Raw genomic sequence first — 25,133 nt, forward strand, 5'->3', positions numbered from 1 at the left:
GCCTATTACATGCTTCTGACATTTAAATGAATAAATAATTATATCTTGAATATTGGGTTATATATTTCATTTGCTCTTATTTTCACAATTAATACTGTAATAATACCCCTGAAAAAAATAATCAGGTAAGGATATAACAATTTATAATATCACTTCAGTGATATCTGTCTGATCTAATCTAATCACTAATCTGTGACATCTTTGACAAATAAGAACTTCTTCAGAAAAAAAGGAAAACTAAAACACAGACAACCAATAAGTACACAAAGTACACAAGTGTATTTATTACATTTTTGCAAGCACTTGGTTCTACAGTTCAAAAACGCCACCATCAAGCTGTTGGCACATTTATGTACAAAACAGATTAATTATAATGCCTGCTACAAAGCATTCTTTGTGAAAATACAAACTCTAATACAGAGAAAAGCCAAAAGCATCAACATCATTACATGAGTTTAAAAGACATTTTAAAAAGCATCACAAACTGTTTTAAGACACAAAACTGAAACACTACAATATAGAATAGAAAGAAGTTAATAATACCTCTGCAGAACTGTAAATACTGGTACTGCACATTTTGGAATGTTGACCTCTTATAAGACAGTAAAGTGTAAAAAATAAAATAAAGTAAAATAAAAACAAATTTTAAAAAATGTAAAATGAACTAATACAACTTGATGCATAAACATGCCACAAGTAACTATTGAATTACCCTCTACTTACTACAAGAATTGGTAAAAATTACTGATGATGAATGACTAGTAATTGTACAAAGAAGATTTTTACTCAAGAATTTTTATTAGAAATGCACTTACACTGAGAAAGAATTCACAATGATCAAATAAGTGCACAAACTAGCTAGGTTTTTTTAAAAACACTGACAAAAATGTCTTGTCAGAATACATCACTTTAAAAGACACTTTATAGCATTCTTGTAGCATTAGAAATAGGCAAAATAAAAATAAAAACACCAAAATTGAAGAATAATACTTTTTTTTTCATTTTTTGTATGTTTTTATGTGTTTTTGTTTGTTTTTAGACAGGTACTTCTTTCAGATTAACATGACTGACTTTTCTCTTAATACTTTCTTACTGAAAATAAAGGTTCAAATATATTACTAACATTTCCAAACAATAGCTCCAGTAGCAGCCATTAACTCCACTTTAACATTATACAGGTAAACCAGTGTGTATGTAGCAAAGCTACAAGCCAAGCTATTACAATTATGGAAGCCTCCTCAAAAAAGATCATACATTATATATATATATATATATATATATATATATATATATATATATATATATATATATATATATACACACACACACACATATACATATATATATATATATATATATATATATATATATGTAGATTGTTCTGAGTTCGGGTTTTGCCCTGTGTAATATTATATATATAATATATATATATATAGTTAAGACAGGTGCAATCCACTTAATTGTTTAAAGCAGGTAAAAGACTCTGGCTCTTAAGATTGCTGTATTATACATATAGCAATTTTACAAATATAGCTAAGCAAAAATTGCGCAGATCAGCACATGAACAGCTCCAGTTTAGCATAGCCATTTTGGGAATACAGAGGTCATTCTGTAGAAACCTATACATAACTCTATGTAACATTTGTCTATACACTGCAAATCTTGAAGGTAACTGTGGTCATCATATGCTTTGAAAAAGACGCATGGCCATGCATTACAAGCACCACGGTCTGCATGCTCACAATATAAACAGGAATAGCTATCAATGAAACTTTAAAATAGTGAATACTCCATTAAGTACATCAATAATAATACAATGTTAACAAAAATAAGAAGCACTTATTTTAGTTTTTTACCTACTCTTACAAATTTAGAGATTGCACCTTTGATTGTTTTTAAAATGTTCTCAGGACCCTCCATCAATATGCCCACTGTTCCATCTGGCATGATTTCCAAATCTGAAGGAATGTCAGCAGTGTGCCTCCTCAAAAAATTGTACATGTTGTACGAGTGGTCCCTTAGAAGTATACCTGTAGTTAAAGTACTTACTAAAATCCAAACTAAAAAGTATAAAAAGCCATTTGTTCTTTTTCAAAAACATATAAGAAAAAAAGTGTTATGCATAACACATATGAAGTGGTTTTTAAAAAAACACATCGCTGTATTTGACGATAGTTAGTAATCTGGATCTAACAGAAAATCATTTTAGGATGCAGGAAAGGCTGTTTCAGGAGCTTTGTAGTAGAAACTGATCACATAAGCTATTAACTAATTAAGAAACCAAGTGCTGGACAACCAAGAATTATATAGGGGCAATGTACAAGTCACCCTACTATGTTTTGTGAGAAGCACTTTTTTCATTTTGATTTTAAAAATGGAAGGATGGGTGGCCTTTAGTTAAACAACAAAGCAAATAATGGTAGAAAGTAAGACAAAGTTTCCCTTATGTGTAGGCATTAAGCCGCTCTTTGGAGCGGGTAGAATGAATATCATGTAATTCTTGCTCTTCCTTTGATTTAATATCCTCATACTTCTGCATTCTGCAAGCATCTTTCACATAGGCCCAGTTAGCAGACAGAACCATAAGATAGTGGACCTGAGAAGGAAGGAAGATAGGTTGTGGTTTTAAACACATTATTTAATATTATTTTGTATCAAATCCACTTGAATACTCTTTATTAAAATTATCAGTATTTTTTTTTAAAAAAACAATTACATTCTTAAAACAAGTCATGGCAAATTAAAAAAAAACAAATTGAAAAAAATAATTTGCTTGCTATTCTTAATTTGCAATTATTCCTTTTCTCTATGGTTTTTGGCTTGTTGAAAATATGTTCATACATATTCCTGTTTTTGTTTTGTTTTTTAGTTGTTCAGTAATTATTTAGCCTTTTGGCTATGCTTCAGCTCATTTACTCATTTTATTATTTCTTCCTATTGACTATGAAAACCTGAATAGAATAGAATAGAATGGAATGGAATTCTTTATTCGCCAAGTCTGATTGGACACACAAGGAATTTGTCTTTGGTGCATATGCTCTCAGTGTAAGTAAAAGAAAAGATACATTTGTCATGAGGTACAACATTTAATGATTGTCATAGGCAATAAATAAGCAACCAGAAAATCACTTCCGGTCTGGCTCGGGACCGCAGCAGAGTCTCCTGGGCAGGGCTCTGCCACAAGACTCCTTTCACCCCTCCAGAGGTCGCCGATTGCGATCGGATCGGGTCCGGATGGCCCGATCTTAGAACAGGGGGCTTCCCTCTGTCCGAGGAGTCGCCGCCGAAGCTCTGGAGACAGCGGTCTGCCCTACAGCTCTGGACAAGGGAGAACCGATCCTCTGTTCCCAAGAGGATACGGCCATTGCGATCCACCCAAACCAGTGGGAAGCGAGAAAAAAAGCACAAAGAAAGTGAAGATTTTTGAAGTTCTACAAAGTAAAAAAGAATACAAAAAGAGAAGAACAAATTAAGGTAAAAAAAATTGTTTCATGTTAAAAAATAGAAGATCGGAGTATTGAGAAAGTTTTAAGTGAAAGTTTCTCTAACAAGGCGAAGGTGAAAGTTATTAGAAAATTTGTATCCAAGCGCGAAACAGCCGGATCTATTTTTCTTCACTTTCGTTTCTTGTATTGAATTTTAACTTGAACTTTTGAACTTTTAAAAATCGGGAAAAATTGACTACAAAATATAAATTCGACATGATAGAATGAAAGACTTAATTCGCAAAGTTGAATAAAGTTGAATAAAACCTGGAATTTTTAAATCCTTAGCAAACACTGAATCCCGGGCTCTAATTTTGACAGCGGAGGGATCAAGAATGTCTTTGCTTCAATTCTGATTTTTTTTCAATGACAAAATGAAATAAATCAGCAATTTGAAAATAAATGGAAAATAAAATGAACTGATGAATTAAAGCTAAGAAGATTTATTTTTTTGGATTACTCTTTGGACTGTTTGTGCTTGGATTGTTACATTTGGATTATTGGCTGTTTCGTTGGAATTGCAGTGGAGAGATTATTCGTTTCATCTTGGGCTGCGATAATAGGATTTGCTCCATTTTAAAATCTGGAACCGACTGAACTTTGACTTATTGTGACTTTGCAAATTACAACAAGATTTGGACTTTACTGGCATTGTTGGCTTAATGAGACTTTGTTAAACCGCTATCAGAGCTTTTCAGAAAATTGATCAGATCTTCAATCAACAAGGATTTATACGCTTATAAGAAGAATATAAGTATATTATATTTGTACTTTATTCTCCTTTTCCTCTTTTTGTTTTTCTTTTTTTGCATTGTCCCTTTTCCCCTTGTTCATTGATAATTGGTATTAATTTTTTGTAAAAGAAAAACAGGTTGAAATAAATGTACTGCTGATATCCCTTGGCTTCCTTCCACCCCTGCAGCGACACCGCCTTCTCTTTAAGTTTGCCTTCTTTCTTTTACCTCCTCCTATCCTCATTCTCCTTACTTATCGATATTTTTATATTTCTATATTTCTCTTCTTTTTCTTATCTTATATTTCTCTTTAAACCCTCCTCCTCAAGTTTTCCTATTTTCTTTTTCTTCTCTTTTTTATTTCTATAAATAGCAGATTTTCCAATTGAGATTGTCTTATAAAATAATAATTTTGCTTAAATAACATTGAAATAGTATATTATACATAGAATTTAAAGCATTAAGATTAAGATATTAGTATAAATTTGGTGCCAAATCTATTGATATTTTTGTTGCATTAACAGTGTTATTTTACTGAGATATTTTAAACAAAAACAAATTGGTAAAAATTAATCCAACAGGTTTGGAATTTGTTGGTGTTCTCTTCCTTTCACTATAATAATAATTGACACATAAACATAAAATACTACAGAAAATTATTGCAAAGTCAAGAATGTCGAGTACATCAACCCATACCAAAATGATCAAAAAACAAACTTTAACTTCTGCCTCATCACCTCAAGTGTCACCCCAGCCCTCTACTGTACAACAAACTCTTACTGCAACCATGTTCACCAAGGAGAAGGAGAAAGAGAAAGTACAGCAGCCCACCCTCGTAACAATACAAGAGACTTTAAATGCAATGAAAGAATTCATGCTTAAATCACAAGAAGATGCAAATCAACAAAGAGAAGCTATAAAAGCGGAAATTGCTGAATTAAAGGCAGATACAGGAGTGATGAACAGATGAAGGAAATTCAGCAAACCTTGAAAGAAAATGAAGACAGAGTGAAGGCGGTGGAGGAAAAGACTGATAAAATGGAGAAGATAATGGACTACTTTGAAGACAGCTCAGATACACGATATCGAAAATATGATGAGTCCATCACACATCTCGAAATGCAACATGCATCATATGGGCTAAGATTCCAAAATATAATAGAAGAAAAAGTTGAAGATTTACAGACAACTATGGCAGAAACCATTGGAGGAATTCTTCAGGTAGACCCTACAGAAATAATAAAAGTAATCGATGAAGTTTTCAGAATTTCAACCAGCTACATACGCAGGCACAATTTTCCGAGAGATGTTCACATTAAATTCGTAAGAAAAACCATGAGAGATGACACACTGAAATGGACAAGAAATGGAAAACTTCAACACAAAGGAAAAGAAGTTAAAATATTAAAACAAGTTCCAAGAAGCGTCAGAGAAAGTAGAAGAGATTACCATTTCTTGACCAGAATTTTGATTAAAGAAAACATAACGTTCTGTTGGCTCATTCCAGAAGGACTATCACTCTATTGGCAAACTAAAAGATATAAACTAGAAAATTTGGATGAAGCAAGAGACTTTTATGAAAATAGTGGAATACGCCAACTGGAACAACCAACAAAAGAACTGTCAGAAAGAAAGGAGGAAGCCATGGGGGTTGTTGCCCAAGAAGGTGAGGAAGACCAAGGTGCTAGAAGAAAACAACCTCAGCGCGAAACCAAAGAGACCAAAAAATACTATAAATGACCATGTCGAAGGATTTGAAAATCTTTTCAGTAAATGTAAATGGCTTAAATGAACCAAGGAAAAGAAAACAAATGTTTTCAAAAATTAAGAACCAAAAAGCACAAATTGTAATATTACAAGAAGTTCATATAAAAAGGACTAATCAGAAATTATTACTAAATTCTAAAATTGGAAATATGTATGCTGCATTGGCAGATCAAAGAAAAAGAGGAGTAGTGATGTATGTTGAGAACTCTATAAATTCCAAACAACTATTTGCAGATGATGAAGGTAGAATTTTGATTGTCCAGGTTAATATTGAATCTAAACCTCTTGTTATTGTCTCCATTTATGCCCCTAATGAAAATCAAATGACATTTTATAAAAAATTACACCAGAAAATAATGGAATTAAATATTGAAAATATGCTTATAATTGGTGACTTTAATGCAATTGTAAACAGACAATTAGACCACTCGGGGGGGGGGGGAAGAAAAATAGTAAAAAAAAGAAAAAATATTACCTACCACCTTTCAAAAGATGAAAACAGAATTATTATTGAATGATATTTGGAGGGAAAGGCACCCTCAAAAAAGACAATATACTTTTTATTCCAACCCCTATAAAATTTGGACAAGAATAGATATGGTATGGGCTTCAAAAATAACTGCAGAACAAATAAAAGAGGTTGAAATAGATGTTAACACATGGGCGGATCACAATCCGGTAGTAGTTTATATGAAAAATAATAAAAAACATTCAAATTGGCAGATGAATAGAAATATTTTAAAAGAAAAAAAATATAAGGAATGGATAGAGAAAGAACTAAAGATATTTTTGGAAATAAACAAAAATTCAGATACTACCCCACAAAATTTATGGGACACTACCAAAGCATACGTAAGAGGATTAACGATTTCTTATAATGCAAAATTAAATAAAGAAAAAAAAAATACAATATGAACAATTAATAAATGAATTAAAACAATATAAACTTTATCGCAACAAAATGCAAAGAGCAGGGAGTTAAAGGGAAAAATTGATGTACTTAAACATAAAATTAGACTCATAGACCAAAATCAAATAGCAGAAAAAATAAAAAGAGCTAAACAACCTTTTTTTCGAATATGCCAACAAACCAGGAAGATGGCTCGCATACAAATTAAGGAAACAGAGACAATCAAAAATAATCAAAGAATTAGAAGACAAAGATGGAATAATAAAATATAATACAGAAGGAAAAGTAAATATAGTGCAAAACTTTTTTAGAGAATTATATAAAAAGGAAAATATTAGTGAGGATGAAGTTTTTAAATATTTAGAGCATACAGATTTACTGCAATTAACAGAAGAACAGCAGGAAAATATGGAAGGACCAATAACAATTATTACAATTATTAAAAAGCAAAAAAATAATAAAGCAACTGGACCAGATGCCATACCGGCAGAATGGTACAAAATAGATAGTGAAATAGTAACAAATAATATGCTGGAAATCTTTAACCAGTGTAGACTAGATGGTAGAATTCCCAAATCATGGTTAGAATCCTTAACAACTTTAATTCACAAACCAGGAACAGCAAAAGAAAATATTAAAAAGTATAGACCTAAATCACTATTAAACGTTGATTACAAAATATTTACTGCAATATATGCAGATAGATTGAAAAGGATTTTAAATGGGAAAATTCATCAAGATCAAAATGGCTTTTTACCAGGTAGACAGATCAAAAATAACCTTAGAATGATTATTAATACATTAGAATAATGAACAGCATTCTGAAAAAACACTATCATTAATGTTTTTAGATGCCAAAAAAGCTTTTGATAACGTCAATTAGACATTTATAAAAATGCAATTAAATAAAATGAGATTTGGTCCCAAATTTGTAAATCTAATAGATGCTATTTATTCAAAACAAACAACTAAAATTATATTGAATAATGAACAATTGGAAGCTTTTGAAATAAACAAAGGAGTCCGACAAGGTTGCCCTATATCACCCTTATTATTTATTTTGTCTCTAGAAACCTTATTGATAAAAATAAGAGCAGATCCAAAAATAAAAGGTTTGACGGTTGGAAATGAGACATATAAAGTCCAAGCATTTGCAGATGACCTGACTTTTATAATAGAAGATCCGATAACAACAGTCCCAATATTAATTCAGACAATAGAACAATATGGAAAAAGTAGCAGGCCTAAAAATAAATAAGAATAAAACACAATTTATAACGAAAAATATGAGTAAAATCCAAGACAGTAAATTAGAACGCATTTCTGACATAAAAATAGTTAAAAAGGTTAAATATTTGGGAATTTGGATAACATCAAAAACAATTACATTAAAAAATGATAACTACATAAAATTAATAGCAGAAATTTAAAAAGATTTAGAAATTTGGAATAACTTGAAAACATCCTTTTTGGGAAGAGTTGCCACAATTAAGATGAATATTTTACCCAAAATTTTGTTTTTGTTCCAGGTGATACCAATAAATCCAGGGGGAAACTTTTTTAAAAATTTAACAACGATAGTGAAGAAAATTTTATGGCAAGGGGAAAAGGCAAGAATAAAGATAAATATTTTGGAAGACATTAAAGAAAGGGGAGGTTTTGCCCTCCCTAATTGGAAATTATATTACCAGGCAGCCGCCTTAACGTGGATTAGAGATTGGATAACATTAGAAGATAAAAGAATACTAAAATTAGAAGGACATGATCTCATGCTTGGCTGGCATGCCTTCATATGGTATGATAAGGATAAAGATCACTCATATTTTAAAAGACACGATAAGAAAATATTAGTTGGAAGTTTGGAAAGACATAAGAAAGAATCATTTTTTGACTGTCCCTGAATGGATTTCCCCCCTAGAAGCAATAACACATCCAAATTCTAGAAAAGAAATGAAAATAATAAGATATAAGGACCTATTAAATGATCAAATGAAATTAAAATCTAGAACTAATCTACAAGAAGAAGGGATAATAATTGATTGGTGGCACTATGCACAGATTCGGTCTAGATATCAGAAAGATAGCACGATATATATTTTTAATAAGAACAAAAAATTATTAGGTAACTTAATAACCACCAATCAAACTAAAACAATAGGAAAAGTTTATAAATACTTGATTGCCCATAAAAACATAGATTTGACTTTAAAGGACAATATGATAAGTTGGTGCAATAATATTGGTAAAGAAATAGACATAGATACATGGGAACAAGTTTGGACCTCAAATTGGAAAATGACAAAATCAGTTTCTTTAAAAGAAAATCAAATTAAAATGTTTTATAGGTGGCACCTTCCACCAAATAGGATAGCAAAAATGTTTCCAAAGATTTCCCCTTTATGTTGGAAATGTAAGAAGGAAATAGGGTCCTACTACCATCAATGGTGGATGTGTAGTAAAGCTAGACTCTATTGGAAAATGATAGAAAAAATAATAAAAGAAATTGTAAAGCAAGACATAGAAATAACCTCGGAATTTTACTTACTGGGAATTACTAACCAGACTTATAAGAAAGAAATTTTATATTTAGTTATACATATTTTGACCGCGGCTAGGATAACATATGCACAAAATTGGAAAGGGGAAGATATCCCTAAAGAAGAAGAAGTTATTAAAAAAATATTGGATTGCGCTGAAATGGATATGATGACAAGACGGTTAAAAGATCAAGAAGATACGGAATTTTATGAAACATGGAACAAAGTTTATATATGGATTAATAAGAAGAAACAGTAAAAGGTTAAAATAAACAAACAAATAAATGTGTGAATTGTTTTCGTAGAGATAAGATTTATATGTTATATTAAAATTAGTTAGAATGTGACTTTAGAAGTATATTAATTAGTTTATATATGAAGAATTATTATGAGAAGAATTTTAAAACTATATTAGAATTAGTTTATATATGAAGAACTATTATGAAAAGTTAAACAAATTATTTCTTTACATCTATAACAATGAATTGAATTTCAAATATGTATTCTTTTTTCTGTATTCAAATTTACACTTTTGAAATAAGTGGGGAAAATACAACCCCATTTTTTGTGTTAAATGTATGTTTGTCTGTTTGTTCATTTTATGAAAATCAATAAAACATATGAAATTACAAATAAGCAACCAGAGAATAAGCAAGATTAATATAAATCATAAGGATACAAGCAACAACTTACAGTCATGCAGTCATAAGTGGGAGGAGATGGGTGACAGGAACGATGAAAACACTAATAGTGATAGTAATGCAGCGAATAGTTTAGTGAATAGTTTGACATTGGTGAGGGAATTATTTGTTTAACAGAATGATGGCATTCGGGAAAAAAACTGTTCTTGTGTCTAGTTGTCTTGGTGTGAAGTGCTCTATAGCATCTGGAGGGTAGGAGTTGAAACAGTTTATATCAGCCAGGATGCGAGGGGGTCACTAAATATTTTCATGGCCCTCTTTTTGACTCATGCAATATACAGGTCCTCAATGGAAAGCAAGTTGGCAATAATTGCTTTTTGTGCAGCCGCGAGAGTCATTGTGGGGTTACCTAGGTTCGCGCATGTCTCTCCAACACTCCGTGGCTTGCATTGGCTGCCGATCAGTTTCCGGTCACAATCCAAAGTGTTGGTAATGACCTATAAAGCCCTACATGGCATCGGACCAGAATACCTCTGGGACCATCTTCTGCCGCATGAATCCCAGTGGCCAATAAGGTCCCACAGAGTTGGCCTTCTCCAGGTCCCATTGACTAAACAATGTCATCTGGTGGGCCCCAGGGGAAGAGCCTTCTCTGTGGTGACCCCGGCCCTCTGGAATCAACTCCCCCCAGAGATTAGAACTGCCCCCACCCTCCTTGTCTTTTGTAAATTGCTTAAGACCCACCTGTATTGCCAGGCATGGGGGAACTGAAACATCTACCCAGGCTTTTATATTTTTATGTATGGTATGCGTGTGTTGCATGGTTTTTAAATGATGGGTTTTTTAGATGTTTTTTAATATTAGATTTGTTTACATTGTAACACTGTTATTATTGTTGTTGTGAGCCGCCCCGAGTCTTCGGAGAGGGCTAGCATACAAATCTAACATATTATTATTATTATTATTATTATTATTATTATTATTATTATTATTATTACACACGAAATCCAGTCGTGCCTTCTATAACTTTGTAAACAGCAAACTTAAAGACTCTAGATCCATCCCACCAATTATGGGACCAAACAACAAAGAGTATACTGATGAAACAATTAAAGTCAACCTCTTTAACAACTTTTTCATCTCTGTCTTTGTGAATAGTAATGGCTCATGCCGAGCATTTCCTAGTCACACCCCAACTAACTTCAATGATCTAACACAAATCGACTTTACCGAAGAAAACGTTAAGAAATCACTGCACAACCCAAAATCATCTCTATCTATCAGACCTGATGGACCATGTGCATACTTCTTTAAAAAAAACTCTCCTCAACTCTGGCGGAACCCCTAAGCATAATTTTCCAAATATCTTCTACAACTAGCCCCCTACCTAAACTCTGGTCTCTAGCCACGGTCATCTCTATTTTCAAAAAGTGTGATCCTAGCAATGTTGAAAATTATAGACCAATCTCCTTCACCTGCGTCACTTGAAAAGTCATGGAATCCTTCATTAACCAATCCATTACACTCCACCTTGAAACAATAAACCTACTTTCCAACAAACAATTCGGTTTCAGAAAAAAATTATCCTGCAACCTGCAACTTTTACACTTCAAAAACATATGGACTACCCAAATTGACCAGGGTAAATCAATTGATGCAATCTACATAGACTTTTGCAAAGCCTTTGATTAAGTAGTCCACGACAAACTTCTTATGAAACCAAAATCTTATGGCATCTCAGGACCACTGCACAATTGGATATCAGCATTCCTGTCAAATAGACAACAGGTGGTCAAAATAGGTAATGCCATATCTAATCCTGCTCCAGTCAACAGTGGTGTTCCCCAAGGCAGTGTCTTAGGACCTACTCTCTTTATACTCTACATAAATGATCTCTCTGACAATATTACAAGCAATTGTGTTCTCTTTGCTGATGATGTTAAGCTATTTAATACCTCTGATAATACTTCTACCCTTCAAAAGGACCCTGACCATGTAGCTGAATGGTCTAACAACTGGCAACTGCAAATCTCATCCAACAAATGCTCTGTCCTACACATTGGTAAAAAGAATCCAAATACTAAATACACACTTGGACACACTGAACTCGCAGAAGACCCTCACTCAGTCAAAGATCTTGGAGTACTCATTTCTAATGATCTAAGTGCCCGAGCCCACTGCAACAGCATTGCCAAAAAAGCACTAAGAGTCACAAACTTAATTATATGCAGCTTCTTCTCTAGAAGCACTGATCTACTAACCAGAGCATACAAAACATTTGTCAGACCAATTCTTGAATACAGCTCACCTGTATGGAATCCACACTGCATAAGAGACATTAATACAATTGAAGGAGTCCAGAAATACTTCACAAGAAGAGTCCTCCACTCCTCCTCACACAACAAATTACCTTACTCCTCCAGACTTCAATTACTATGTTTAGAAAATTTACAGCTACGCCGCCTCCGAACTGATTTAACTGTTGTTCATAAAATCATACATCACAATGTACTCCCTGTTAGCGACTACTTCACCTTTAACAAAAACAACACAAGAGCATGCAATAGATACAAACTAAATGTAAATCACTTCAAACTAGACTGCAGAAAATACGATTTCAGCAATGGAATGGTCAACACCTGGAATTCACTACCGGACTCTGTTGTTTCTTCCCCCAATCCCAAAATCTTCAACCTTAGGTTGTCTACAACAGTGTTTCCCAACCTTTTTTGAGCCGCGGCACATTATTCATATTTTCAAAATCCTGGGGAACACTGAAGGGGGGCGGGGCAGGGGGGCGGGCTAAAGAAAAGTTTGGACAAAAAAAACCTCTCTCTTCCTCCCTTTCGCTCTATTTCTCCCTCTTTCTCTCTTTTCCTTCCTTCCCTTCTTTCTCTCTCTCCATCCCTTTCTTTCTTTCTTCCTCTCTTTTTTTCTCTCTTTCTCTCTCCCTCCTTCCCTTCCTCTATGTCTTTCTCTCTCCCTTGCTCTCTCTCTCTGTCTCTCTTGCTATCTCTTTCTTGCTTTTCTCTCTCTCTCTTGCTCTCTCTCTCTCTTTCACTGTCTTGCTATATGTCTCTTTCTTTCTCTTTGCCACTCTTGCTATCTCTCTTTCTTTCTCTCTCTTTCTCTCTCTCTGTCTCTCTTGCTATGTCTCTCTTTCTTTCTCTTTCTCTCACTCTCTGCCTCTCTTGCTAAGTCTCTCTTTTTCTCTTGCTATGTCTCTCTTTCTTTCTCTCTCTCTCTGCCTCTCTTGCTATGTCTCTCTTTCTCTCTCTCTCTCTCTATCTCTCTTTCTCTTTCTCTGCCTCTCTTTCTTGCTCTGTCTCTCTTTCTCTGCCTCTCTTGCTATGCCTCTCTTTCTTTCTCTCTCTCTCTCAGCTGACTGCAAGCGGGAGCCCTGACGGCGGCAGCTGGACGTGCTGCTGGACACCGTATATGCCAGGCCCGCAGCGCCAGCAGCACATCCAACCGCCACCGTCAGGGCTCCCGCTTGCAGTCAGCTGAGAGAGAGAGAGAGCTCCCTCTCGCCGCCGACATCTCCCTGCGACTGCCTGCGGCCGCTGCGGCCACCCCCTCCCGCTCCCATCGCCAGTGCCCTCCTGCCGGGCCACAAAGGACACTTGCCGCAGGTCCAACCGCCACCGTCAGGGCTCCCGCTTGCAGTCAGCTGAGAGAGAGAGAGAGAGCTCCCTCTCGCCGCCGACATCTCCTCGCGACTGCCTGCGGCCGCTGCGGCCACCCCCCCCCCGCTCCCAACGCCAGTGCCCTCCCGCGGGGCCACAAAGGACACTTGCCGTGGATGCCAGAGAAGCTCCAGCTGGGCGGGGCGCTGCCGGTACTTCCGTCCTGGGGCTCCCGCTCGCAGCTGTCCCCCGGCTCCTGCTCGATGCCGCAGTTTTCGGCGCTCTCCTGCTGGGCTCCAAAGAAGGAAGGCGGGAAAACCGCGGCATCGAGCAGGAGCCGGGGGACAGCTGCGAGCGGGAGCCCCAGGACGGAAGTACCGGCAGCGCCCTGCCCAGCCGGAGCTTGGCGGCACACCTGGCCATGTCTCGCGGCACACCGGTGTGCCGCGGCACACCGGTTGGGAAACGCTGGTCTACAATAGACCTCTCCCCTTTTCTAAGAGGTCTGTAAGGGGCATGCATAAGTGCACCTTTCTGCCTACCGTTCCTGTCCTAATGTCTTTTTTTATCTTTTCTATCTCTACTTTATACTTATATTATGTTAAACATACTACAATACAATACTATATATGTATGACAAATAAAAATAAATAAATAAAAATAAATAAATAAAATATTGTTTTTGGAAATGTGGGTCTTTTGCAGACATATTGTATGGAAGTTGTAATTTACCAATTTGTGAAAGATTTTTTCATGATTATCGTGAGTTTGTTTGTGACCATTTCTATCCACATTAGTGCAGAATTAGTCTTCAAACTAACCCAACTCCATCTATTATTCTTTCTTAACATTAACTTTAATAACTTTATTTTTTTTTAACTTCCTACCTACCTAGCTTCTGCACTTATTTCAAAGCTGAGAATATACAGTGGGTACTAACAGACACACACACAAGCATACCATGTATAAATTAAACGTCCCCAGGGGGAGATGTTTAATTTCCCCATGCCTGACGGCAAAGGTGGGTTTTAAGGAGTTTACGGAAGGCAGGAAGAGTAGGGGCAGTTCTAATCTCTGGGGGGAGTTGGTTCCAGAGAGCCGGTGCCGCCACAGAGAAGGATCTTCCCCTGGGGCCCGCCAACCGACATTGTTTAGTTGATGGGACCCGGAGAAGGCCCACTCTGTGGGACCTAATCGGTCACTGGGATTCGTGCGGCAGGAGGCGGTCTCGGAGATATTCTGGTCCGATGCCATGAAGGGCTTTAAAGGTCATAACCAACACTTTGAATTGTGACCGGAAATTGATCGGCAGCCAATGCAGACTGCGGAGTGATGGTGAAACATGGGCATACCTCTCGCAGCTGCATTCTGCACGATCTGAAGTTTCTGAACACTTTTCAAAGGTAGCCCCATGTAGAGAGCATTACAGTAGTCGAACCTCGAGGTGATGAGGGCATGAGTGACTGTGAGCAATGAGTCCCGGTCCAGATAGGGCCGCAACTGGTGCACCAGGCGAACCTGGGCAAACGCCCCCCTCGCCACAGCTGAGAGATGGTTTTCTAATATGAGCTGTGGATCGAGGAGGATGCCCAAGTTGCGGACCCTCTCTGAGGGGGTCAGTAATTCCCCCCCCCAGGGTAATGGACGGACAGATGGGATTGTCCTTGGGAGGCAAAACCCACAGCCACTCCGTCTTATCCGGGTTGAGCTTGAGTCTGTTGACACCCATCCAGGCCCCAACAGCCTCCAGGCACCGGCACATCACTTCCACCGCTTCGTTGACTGGGCATGGGGTGGAGATGTAAAGCTGGGTAATCTTGACAGAGACCCCCCTCCCCAAAATGTAGATATTTTTGCGAATTTATTAAAAAGGAAAAACTGAAATATCAAGGATCATAAGTATTTAAATCCTTTGCTCAGTATTGAGTATAAGCACCCTTTTGAGCTATTACAGCTATGTGTCTTCTTGGGAATGATGCAACAAGTCTCTCACATCTGGATTTGGGGATCCTTTGCCATTCTTCCTTGCACATCCCCCTCCAATTCTGTCAGGTTGGATGGTGAATGTTGGTGGACAGCTATTTTCAAGTATCTCCAGAGATGCTCAATTGGGTTGAGGTCATGGCTCTGGCTGGGCCAGTCAAGAATATTATTCCGAAGCCACTCCTTTGTTATTTTAGCTGGGTGCTTAGGGTCATTGTCTTGTTGGAAGGTGAACCTTGGGTCCAGTCTGAGGTCCAGAGCACTCTAGAAGAGGTTTTCTTCCAGGAAATCCCTGGACTTGGCCACATTCTTCTTTCTTTCAATTGCAACCAGTCATCCTGTCCCTGCAGCTGAAAAACACCCCCATAGCATGATGCTGCCACCACCATGTTTCACTGTTGGGGTTATATTGGCAGGTGATGAGCAGTGCCTGGTTTTCTCCAGATATATCACTTAGAATTAACACCAAAAAGTTCAATCTTCATCTCATCAGATTAGAGAATCTTATTTCTCATAGTCTGGGAGTCCTTCATGTGTTTTTTGGCAAACTCTATGCGAGCTTTCATATATCTTGCACTGAGGAGAGGTTTCCTTCGGGTCACTCTGCCATAAGGTCCTGACTGGTAGAGGGTTGCAGTGATAGTTGATTTTCTGGAACTTTCTCCCATCTCCGTACTGCATCTCTGCAGCTCAGCCACAGTGATGTTTGAGTTCTTCTTTACCTCTCTCGCCAAGACTCTTCTCCCACAATTGCTCAGTTTGGCTGGATGGCCAGATCTAGGAAGAGTTTTTCCATTTAAGGATTATTATTATTATTTTATTATTATTATTTATTGGATTTGTATGCTGCCCCTCTCCGCAGACTCGGGGCAGCTAACAATGATAAAAACCAACATGTTATGGAGTCCACTGTGTTCTTAGGAATCTTGAGTGCTGCAGAAACATTTGTAACATTAGCTAGATCTATGTCTTGCCACAATTCTGTCTCTGATCTCCTTGGGCAGTTTCCTGGACCTCATGATGGTCATTTGCTCTGACATGCACTGTGAGCTGTGAGATCTTATATAGACAGGTGTGTGTCTTTCCTAATCAAGTCCAATCAGTTTAATTAAACACAGTTGGAAGCCAATGAAGGAGTAGAACCATCTCAAGGAGGATCAAAAGAAAATAGACAGCATGTGAGTGAAATATGAGTGTCACAGCAAAGGGTCTGAACATGTGATACTTCCGTTTTTCTTTTTTAATACATTTGCAAAAGATATTTGCTTCTTTTCTGTCAAGATGGGGTGCTGAGTGTACATTAATAAGAAATAAAATGAACAGTTTTGCTTTTACCAAATGGCTGCAATGAAACAAAGAGTGAAAAATTTAAAGGAGTCTGATTACTTCCATACCCACTGTACATTTGTTATATAAGGATCTACTGCTTGTCCAACAAAAGCAGGGGTGTTTCAATGTTATTGATGCTGGAAGAACAAATTTTAGAAGTTGGAAATCAGAAGACAAATTCTCTCTTGTGGCCAGTTGCTTCAGATTTTGGTAGGAAGGAGAGAGTTGATGAATAAAAAAGTGCTCCTTAATTTCTCCAATAGGAATCTAAGTCTTCTATGGGGATGAAAGGGGGCTTTAAAGAATATAGCTAATTTAAAAGGATCACTTTATCTCAATGCCAGGCCCAATTCTTGAAAGTCAGGATGCAGTGGAACTAAACAGGTATGAAAATAGAGATGTCAAAAAACAATTGGTACTCTTGGGACAATGTTGTTAGAAACAGACCTTTCAAAGAGACAATCTCGCTGAGATTGAGGATGAATCTTTCCAAATAATTGGTCAGAAGGCCTCAGAATGAATACTGTTATTTTACTTACAAGTGTCATATATAGCCTAAGAGCTAGCTCAAAGATTTTATGGTCCTCTGAACAAAGGCCAATTTGTACAATTGTATTTGTTTGTTTGTTTGTTTATTTGTTTGTTTGTTTATTTGATTTGTATGCCGCCCTTCTCTGTAGACTCAGGGCGTATTTATTTATTTATTTATTTATTTGTTTGTTTGTTTATTTATTTATTGGATTCAAGTCATAGTTATTCAAAAAGCATTTTTTTATTTTGAGAAGGCAATTGCACTAATTTTTGGAGGGAAAAAAAGACATTTCGTTTTCTACTCTGGAAGCCTCATCAGTTGTATTGGACACTGTGGGAGATGGAAGAACAGTTACCGACAGTTATTATTTGGTGGGAGGGGAAATGATACATTCCGATAGGATGGTGTGTGTGTGTGTATGAGATGGAAATTGAAAATTGTGTTTTCTTTGCATTCAACTAATCTTAACATTCTCTGAGAGCCATTGTGGTTGCCGTATTTTTCGGACTAAAAGATACACCGGTAATTAGATGCACCAAGATTTCAAAAGTTTTTGTCCTCCCTGGCCACTGCAAGCCTTCCAAACCGTCTGATGTTTTTGGCTTCCCCCAGCCCCCAGGAGCCCTCTGCCGGCTTCTCAAACCCTCTGTACAAACAATTTTTTGCAAACGTGGATCCGTTTCCCCCCACCCCATTTTTTGTCAAAATGGGGTGGACAGAGGTTTTGAGAGGTCAGCAGAGAGCTCCTGGGGGCTGGAGGAAGGCAAAAATGCCCCCTTTGTGAAAAATAGCCCATTTTTCACACATTTTTCACAAAAATGGTTTGAGATGCCCATAGGGGGCTGGGAGAAAGCAAAAACACTCCCCTTTTTGTGAATACAGCCCATTGTTTTTGCAAGTACAGGGGTGTTTTTACCAGTCCCCAGTAGCACACTGTAGGCCTCCCGAACTCTCTGCACTCTTCTGTTGAGAGAGGGCATTTGACTTGTCTTTTCAAAATAAATATTTTTGATGCTTTTAGTATAAAATCCTGAAAAGTGTAATTTCAAGGACTATAACAGAAATTTTGATCCATCCTGGTTGTACATCTTTATCATAGGGCTTACACCTGTGGTCTCATTTTGTACCTGTTACTGGTATCATTCAAATTTAGTAACATTTTTTTTAATGTGGAGTTTGAAAGCTATTCTTATTAGCAATTCTTTTCTGTTCATAATCATTTGAAAATCTGCATTATTTCTATGTGCCAAAGAACTTTCTATAATATGAAAGATGTTTACAGTGTTTATTATATGAAGCAGCGAAAATTTTATCTTAGGTATTTATTTTTATTTATTTATTTATTTATTTATTCAATTTTTATGCCGCCCTTCTCCTTAGACTCAGGGCGGCTTACAACATGTTAGCAATAGCACTTTTTAACAGAGCCAGCATATTGCCCCAACAATCCAGGTCCTCATTTTACCCACCTCGGAAGGATGGAAGGCTGAGTCAACCTTGAGCCGGTCATGAGATTTGAACTGCTGATCTTCAGATCTACAGTCAGCTTCAGTGGCCTGCAGTACAGCACTCTAGCTGCTGCACCACCAAATATTTTGATTATAACTATATTAGCAAGAATTGTTTTTATACAGCCAAGAGTAAAAGAGTAAATTATAATATAAAATAATTAAATGTATTAAGCTACTTTAAAGAATCAATCCCTGTTCTAGTCTGAAAAATATAATAATAACAACCTCCAGCTTTAGTAGTACCCCAAAATATTAGCCCTTTTGGGGAGTGTTAGGAAATTTTGGGAAAAGGTTTAAGGATTGAAAGGTCTCACAAGGTTTAAGACAGTCACTTTCACTTGATTTTGCCAAAATATAAAGAAAACCTTTTTTTGGCCAAAGTTGGTAATTTTGCCATTCAATTTTGGTGTTGTGATAACAGTTTGTTCTGGGCCTACATGAGTTCCATAAAACACTCAAATACAAATTAGGAAATTATTGAAATTAGTAAATATTTGTTGCCTAAAGAGCCAAGAAGAAATAAAGTTTAAAAAAAAGATTGCATTTGCAGGATCAAATGACTATTAGATGCTAAAATTATTATTGAAATTATTTTGTATGTTTGACTTTGTATATATAATTCTTTGAGTACTTAAAACTGCATTCCAAACAATTATCAATGAATTAGGACAGCTGAATAGGGTATTATTGTAATCACAATGTATACTAGACCAGTGTTTTTCAACCGGTGTGCCGCGGCACACTAGTGTGCTGCGAGAGATGGTCAGGTGTACCGTGAGGCGGCTCCCCCCCCGCTATTGCCCCCCCGCCGCTGCTATTGGCACCCTCCCGCGGGAGGCCGGCAAAGGTTGCTTTGAAAGTCGGCCCCCAAGCGCCCATGGCTTCTCGTCGCTTCCCCGAAAGCTGCGCACCCCAAAATACCCTCGCGTGCACCCTTTTTCATGGCCGCGCGCTCCTCATCCCCCTGCCAGCCCGCGGGGGGGGGGGCGGGGAGGCGCCGGCAGCAGAAGGGAAGGGAGCCGCGGCCGCCCCTGCCTCCCCATGGTGCCTCCAGCCCCCTCGGCCTTTCGCCGCTGCCCCCCGCCTGCCCCCCTCTCCTCCTCCGCTGTCTCCTGCCTTTCGGCGTGGCTCCTCCCGCACCCAGAACGCACGCCCTGCCCGTCTCACCTTTGCCGAGAGCACTTTCGTCCCGGGCTCTCAGCAAGGGGGTTGCAGGAGAGACGGGGCAGGCGTTCTCTCAGCGGAGGCCAGCGAAGGTGATATTCAATGTCGGGGGTGCGCGGGCGGTTGCGCGCACTCCCTACCCCCCTGCTAGCCGCTCGGAATATTCAAAATAAGAAAAACCTTTGCCGGTGAAGGCTTTTCTTATTTTGAATATTCCGAGCGGCTAGCAGGGGGGTAGGGAGCGCGCGCAACCGCCCGCGTGCCCCCGACATTGAATATCACCTTCGCCAGCCTCCGCTGAGAAGAACGGAGAGAGAACAAGAGTGAGTGAGAGCAACAGACAGCAAGATAGAGAGAAAGTGAGAAAGAGAGAGAGAGAAAGGGGGGAGAGAAAGAGATAGCAAGAGAGAGAACAAGAGAGAGAAAGAGTGTGAGAAAGAAAACAAGAGAGAGAGAGAGAGAAAGCAAGAGAGAGAGAAAAAAAACAAGAGAGAGAAAGTGAGAAAAAGAGAGAGAAAGAGGGAGGGAGAGAAAGAGAGAGAGAGAAAGAACAAGAGAGAGAGAAAGAAAATAAGAGAGAAAAAGAGATAGCAAGAGAGAGAGAAAGCAAGAGAGACAGATAGGGAGAGGAAAGGAGAGAGAGAAATGAGAACAAAAAGGGGAGAAAAAAGGAGAAATGATTGAGGCAGAGAATGAGAGGAGAGAGAAACAAAAGAGAGAGAGAAGGGTGATTCTTGAAGCATATGGTAAAAAGCACCCAAATAATAAGAAACGCCCCCCAGCCCACACCTGTTTTTGAAAAGAATAAAAGAGAAAAAACCCCAGCCCTCAACTGGTTTTGGAAATGGTTCCAGTGTGTATACACACACACACACACATAAGGGGGGGAGAGAGACAGGGATGGAAAAAGAGGAGAAGTGAGAGGGAAAAGGAATGAGGGAAAAAGGGAGGAAGAGAGAGAAATGACAAACATGAGAGAGAAAAGGGGGAAAGACAGGAGAAGTACCCAGAAATGAGATATAAATTTGAGTAGGGATGATTGATGATTGACTGTATTTATAAGGGGATGTTACATGGGATTGTATATACGAGGGGGTTATGTATGTATGTATGTATGTATGTATGTATGTATGTATGTATGTATGGATTTGATTTGATTTGATTTGATTTGATTTGTGTCATTTTGGTTGGTGGTGTGCCCCAGGATTTTGTAAATGTAAAAAATGTGCCGCGGCTCAAAAAAGGTTGAAAATCACTGTACTAGACGATATTGGGCTAATTGCCTATTGGTTCATATTCCCTATCTCTTTTGACGTGTATTTTCACACATTTTTACCTGATGGAGCCTCAAAGTTCCTATGATTAGTTTTAGCATTATAAGGATCCTGAGGATGTACAGTTTATTATTATAAAGGCAAAGTTGTCTAAATCTTACCATAGCAATGACAGCTGCTCCAGCCCCAGCAAGGGCTACAATAAACAAATGGAATGTCATGTTCAGCTACAAAAGAAAGAAAATAATTACAAACTAGGAACTCACACCATGCAAATGTTACAGTGCACACACAAATAGTCATATTGTTAAAGTTTTGAAATACATTGATTTCTTAAACTCCCTACTTTTATTCATTATTTTTTTTACAGCACCTTTGAAAATTGGGAAAAGCTGTCTTTAGTTAGTAAATGGGTTGAACTTTTTCCCTCAATACTGTATTTCCCTGCTGACTTTTGTTCTCTCTTTTTCCCAGATGGAAGCAAAACTACATTTATCTGAAGAGAAAGATGGCTATGTCTGTAATGGACAAATTGTGAGCCAATCAAAAGTGCAATGTAGTCAAAATATTATTTCAACTCTTCTCTTCTTAAATAAGAAATATGAGAAGCTACGATTTAATTGGAGCAGATGAGTGGAGTATATACAGCAATATAATTTTAATCTTCCCAATCATGGCTTGGAAATGTAAAGAACTGGCCCTATGGCTAGCGAAATTGAAGATATGTTGTTCCAATGGAAACTAAGGTTGATACATTTTATCATTTTCTATACTAAGACATGGAAAGTGTTTGACTAAAAGATGTTGCCCACTGAGTTTTATTTTGAACTAAAAATGAACAATGGTAAGTATTTAATAAATGTGTAAATCATCCATAGAATAATTTTTCTCATGTTATTATTAAAAACATCACTTTTTGTATTAATCATTCAGTAATTTGTTCAATCAAAAATCTGATGGTATTAAGAACTTTATTTATGACCATTCAGATCAACACCTTTGTCGGTTGAAAAGGACCTACAATAAACAGAATAATCAGTATTGACTATTTAACCTTTTGCTGTTAAATACTAAGGGACTGCATTAGTTATGTCTTTATACAATAACAAAACTTTTCATAGTTTTGTTTACCTCAGTAGATTCACACATTCTAAGGAAATTTTCAGATGCTGTACAAATCTTTTTTTCCTCTCCAATTGTTACAATTCCTGAAACAGATGAAATAGTCAGTGATTTTTGATGCATATTTATCATGTGTTAATTAGTGAAATTGACAATTAATAAACTTAAACATAGCTTTATGTATAAGAACAATCAATTAATTGATAGCATGACATTTAAAACAATTTAAAGAATAACCTTGTTTTAAGAATCAAGCAGTTGTTATTGAATGCAATTTTTTGTACAAAAATATCACTGTTTTCTGCTTTCACAAGTTTAACATAATACGGTCATGGAAAGGTCAGGTATATATTCCTTCATAATATTTTTTGCTGCCACATTGTAAAGTTAACTATTTTTTAAACAAGGCAATGAATTCAATTCAATTCAATAATAATAAAAGCAATTATAAGTATAAATAGACCAAAATACAAAATTATCAAAATTAAAAATAGTTTAAGATTTTAAAGAAACCAGTAAAAATAAGAAGTCAGAGTCATATCTATGACATGGAAAGCTATATATATTCGATAAATCTTTTTTTTTTTAAATCAAAGGGTGACAGAAAAAAGGTATGAGGAATATTCACTGCTCTTTGAGTTTGGTTGAGAGCACCAAGGACCCCTCAGCTAGAAACATTTTCCTTTTTACCACATAAATACAGAAAAAAGGTACTCAATAAATTCTAGAGATCAATCCATTACTGTGTGTTCCAGTCAAGAGTGCTCTTACCCATAGATGATAAGGTTAGAAAGTAGTTGATAAAGACAGACAAGTGCTTTAAAGAATAAAACTAACAAATCCATCCAATTTGATATGCAGTAAAATAATATTATTAGTTTCAAACCAGAATCAAAATAAAGAGAGCAAAATAAAAAGCCTGCTGCTAATAAAGACTTACATTGCTGCATAAATTTACTCCAAAGGAGAATGATAGATTTGAAATAATATCTGTATACATCCCAGAGTTTAAACAGCAAAATGTGTTTTTAATTAGTATTTTACTGAGGGAATTAATCAATATTCTAATTGCCTACCAAATTGACGGAGATCCAAGCAGAAATTTGCTCCTTCTACAAGGGTGGTGTTTTTACAAATGGTCCACAGGTTGAAATACATGTAAACAGGCAGAGAGGTGAAGGCTGTAACTCCCAGCCAGGCCAACATGAAGATATAAGTCAGCATAATAAACTGTAACAAATTGAACAAATAAGACAAAATCTGGCAAGTGCACAGAAGAAAAGTAATATTTTCCACAGAATAAAATATTTATCTATCTATCACAATTGGTATAAACAACTAATTTCTTATGTGACAGAAACAAGACTCAAGATTAAATTCATATACTGCATTAATCACTGAAGTAATTTAATCCTATATTTAGGCTTCCAGTTAAAGAGCTATGGGATTCATTAGTAGTAGCTCTGACAAATATCAAATACTGTATGCTATAAAATGGAATAGTAACTGTTCTGTTTCTATCTAGTCATTGCATTTTATTGATTCATCATTTTTCTTCTTTAAGGGAAGTACTTTTTAAAGTTTTAATGTTTTAATATTTAATCCATTGAGAGAATTTTGAATTACTTAGAAATACATTATAGTCTGTAATAAATAAGTAAAATGCCTCTTCTATGAAAAACATAGGAACAAAATGTGTCTCTAGCAAAGCAGTTCTATCACTGTTGGGGAAACCATACCAAGAAGAAACAGTATTTATCCCTTGCTTTATGGTCTGTCGGTGATAGAACTTTACATTAACTTGAAATCTGGACAAAGTATTCTACCCAAGTTACTTTACTTGTATAAGGAAATTATCATAGCCACTCCTATATCACTGCCCTCTATATTATCTTGCTGAACAATAGAATACATTGAAATCACCAATATTTAATCTCTACATAAGATGATATGAGACAGAATTGGGTCCCTGATATGGGACTACATCTTTCAAACTGCATGAAGACATTTAGGCATTATATACACCACTCTCATAAAATAAAGGCAATCTTATAGACATTAATTCAGTTTTTTAATATTTTATTTTTGGATTTTTAAATCAAATCCACAAAAGTAGCTGGAGACTCAAGAGATTGCATCTCAAACTGGTAAACATTACTATATAACTTCTGCAATTGATACCAGTGTCTCTGCTATTCCTTTCCCATTGCTGTATATGTACATTACACCTTTGAAATCTGTAATGTCCCAATCCCATATTTTCCTTTCAATAGTAGTAAACAGTTTCCTACATGTATGTGATGCATTCACCTCACCTGAAAAAAAATCACAACTTTAAATAATCAGAACCTTTTTGTAAAATAGGTCCTTATAGGATCACAGAATGAATGGAGCAGAAAAACCAGAAATCCACAATGGGCTTAATTATATATTTCATTTAATATTCAGGAAAATATATTCAAGTCATTTCAGTAATCTTCTCTCAATCCTACTGGCATATCCTTTAGTTCAAGGGTCT

At 36.6% G+C, this 25,133-nt stretch overlaps 1 protein-coding gene across 7 annotated transcripts in view; it reads right to left on the minus strand.

Annotated features, from left to right (window-relative positions):
* Positions 1 to 1,383: 1,383 nt before the first annotated feature.
* The window catches only part of GPM6A (glycoprotein M6A), a 321,002-nt gene continuing 297,252 nt past the window's right edge, over positions 1,384 to 25,133 (minus strand). For all 7 annotated transcript variants that reach the window (XM_070756618.1, XM_070756614.1, XM_070756616.1 and 4 more), the window contains 4 exons: positions 23,692 to 23,845; positions 22,625 to 22,701; positions 21,655 to 21,720; positions 1,384 to 2,596 (listed from right to left, as the gene is read on the minus strand). In XM_070756618.1, the coding sequence (XP_070612719.1) occupies positions 2,444 to 2,596; positions 21,655 to 21,720; positions 22,625 to 22,701; positions 23,692 to 23,845 (450 nt within the window). In that variant the 3' untranslated portion in view covers positions 1,384 to 2,443. The remainder of the gene's footprint in view (positions 2,597 to 21,654; positions 21,721 to 22,624; positions 22,702 to 23,691; positions 23,846 to 25,133) is intronic.

The sequence above is a fragment of the Erythrolamprus reginae genome, chromosome 7, assembly GCF_031021105.1.
Source record: "Erythrolamprus reginae isolate rEryReg1 chromosome 7, rEryReg1.hap1, whole genome shotgun sequence".
In the NCBI taxonomy this organism is placed as follows: Eukaryota; Metazoa; Chordata; class Lepidosauria; order Squamata; family Dipsadidae; genus Erythrolamprus; species Erythrolamprus reginae.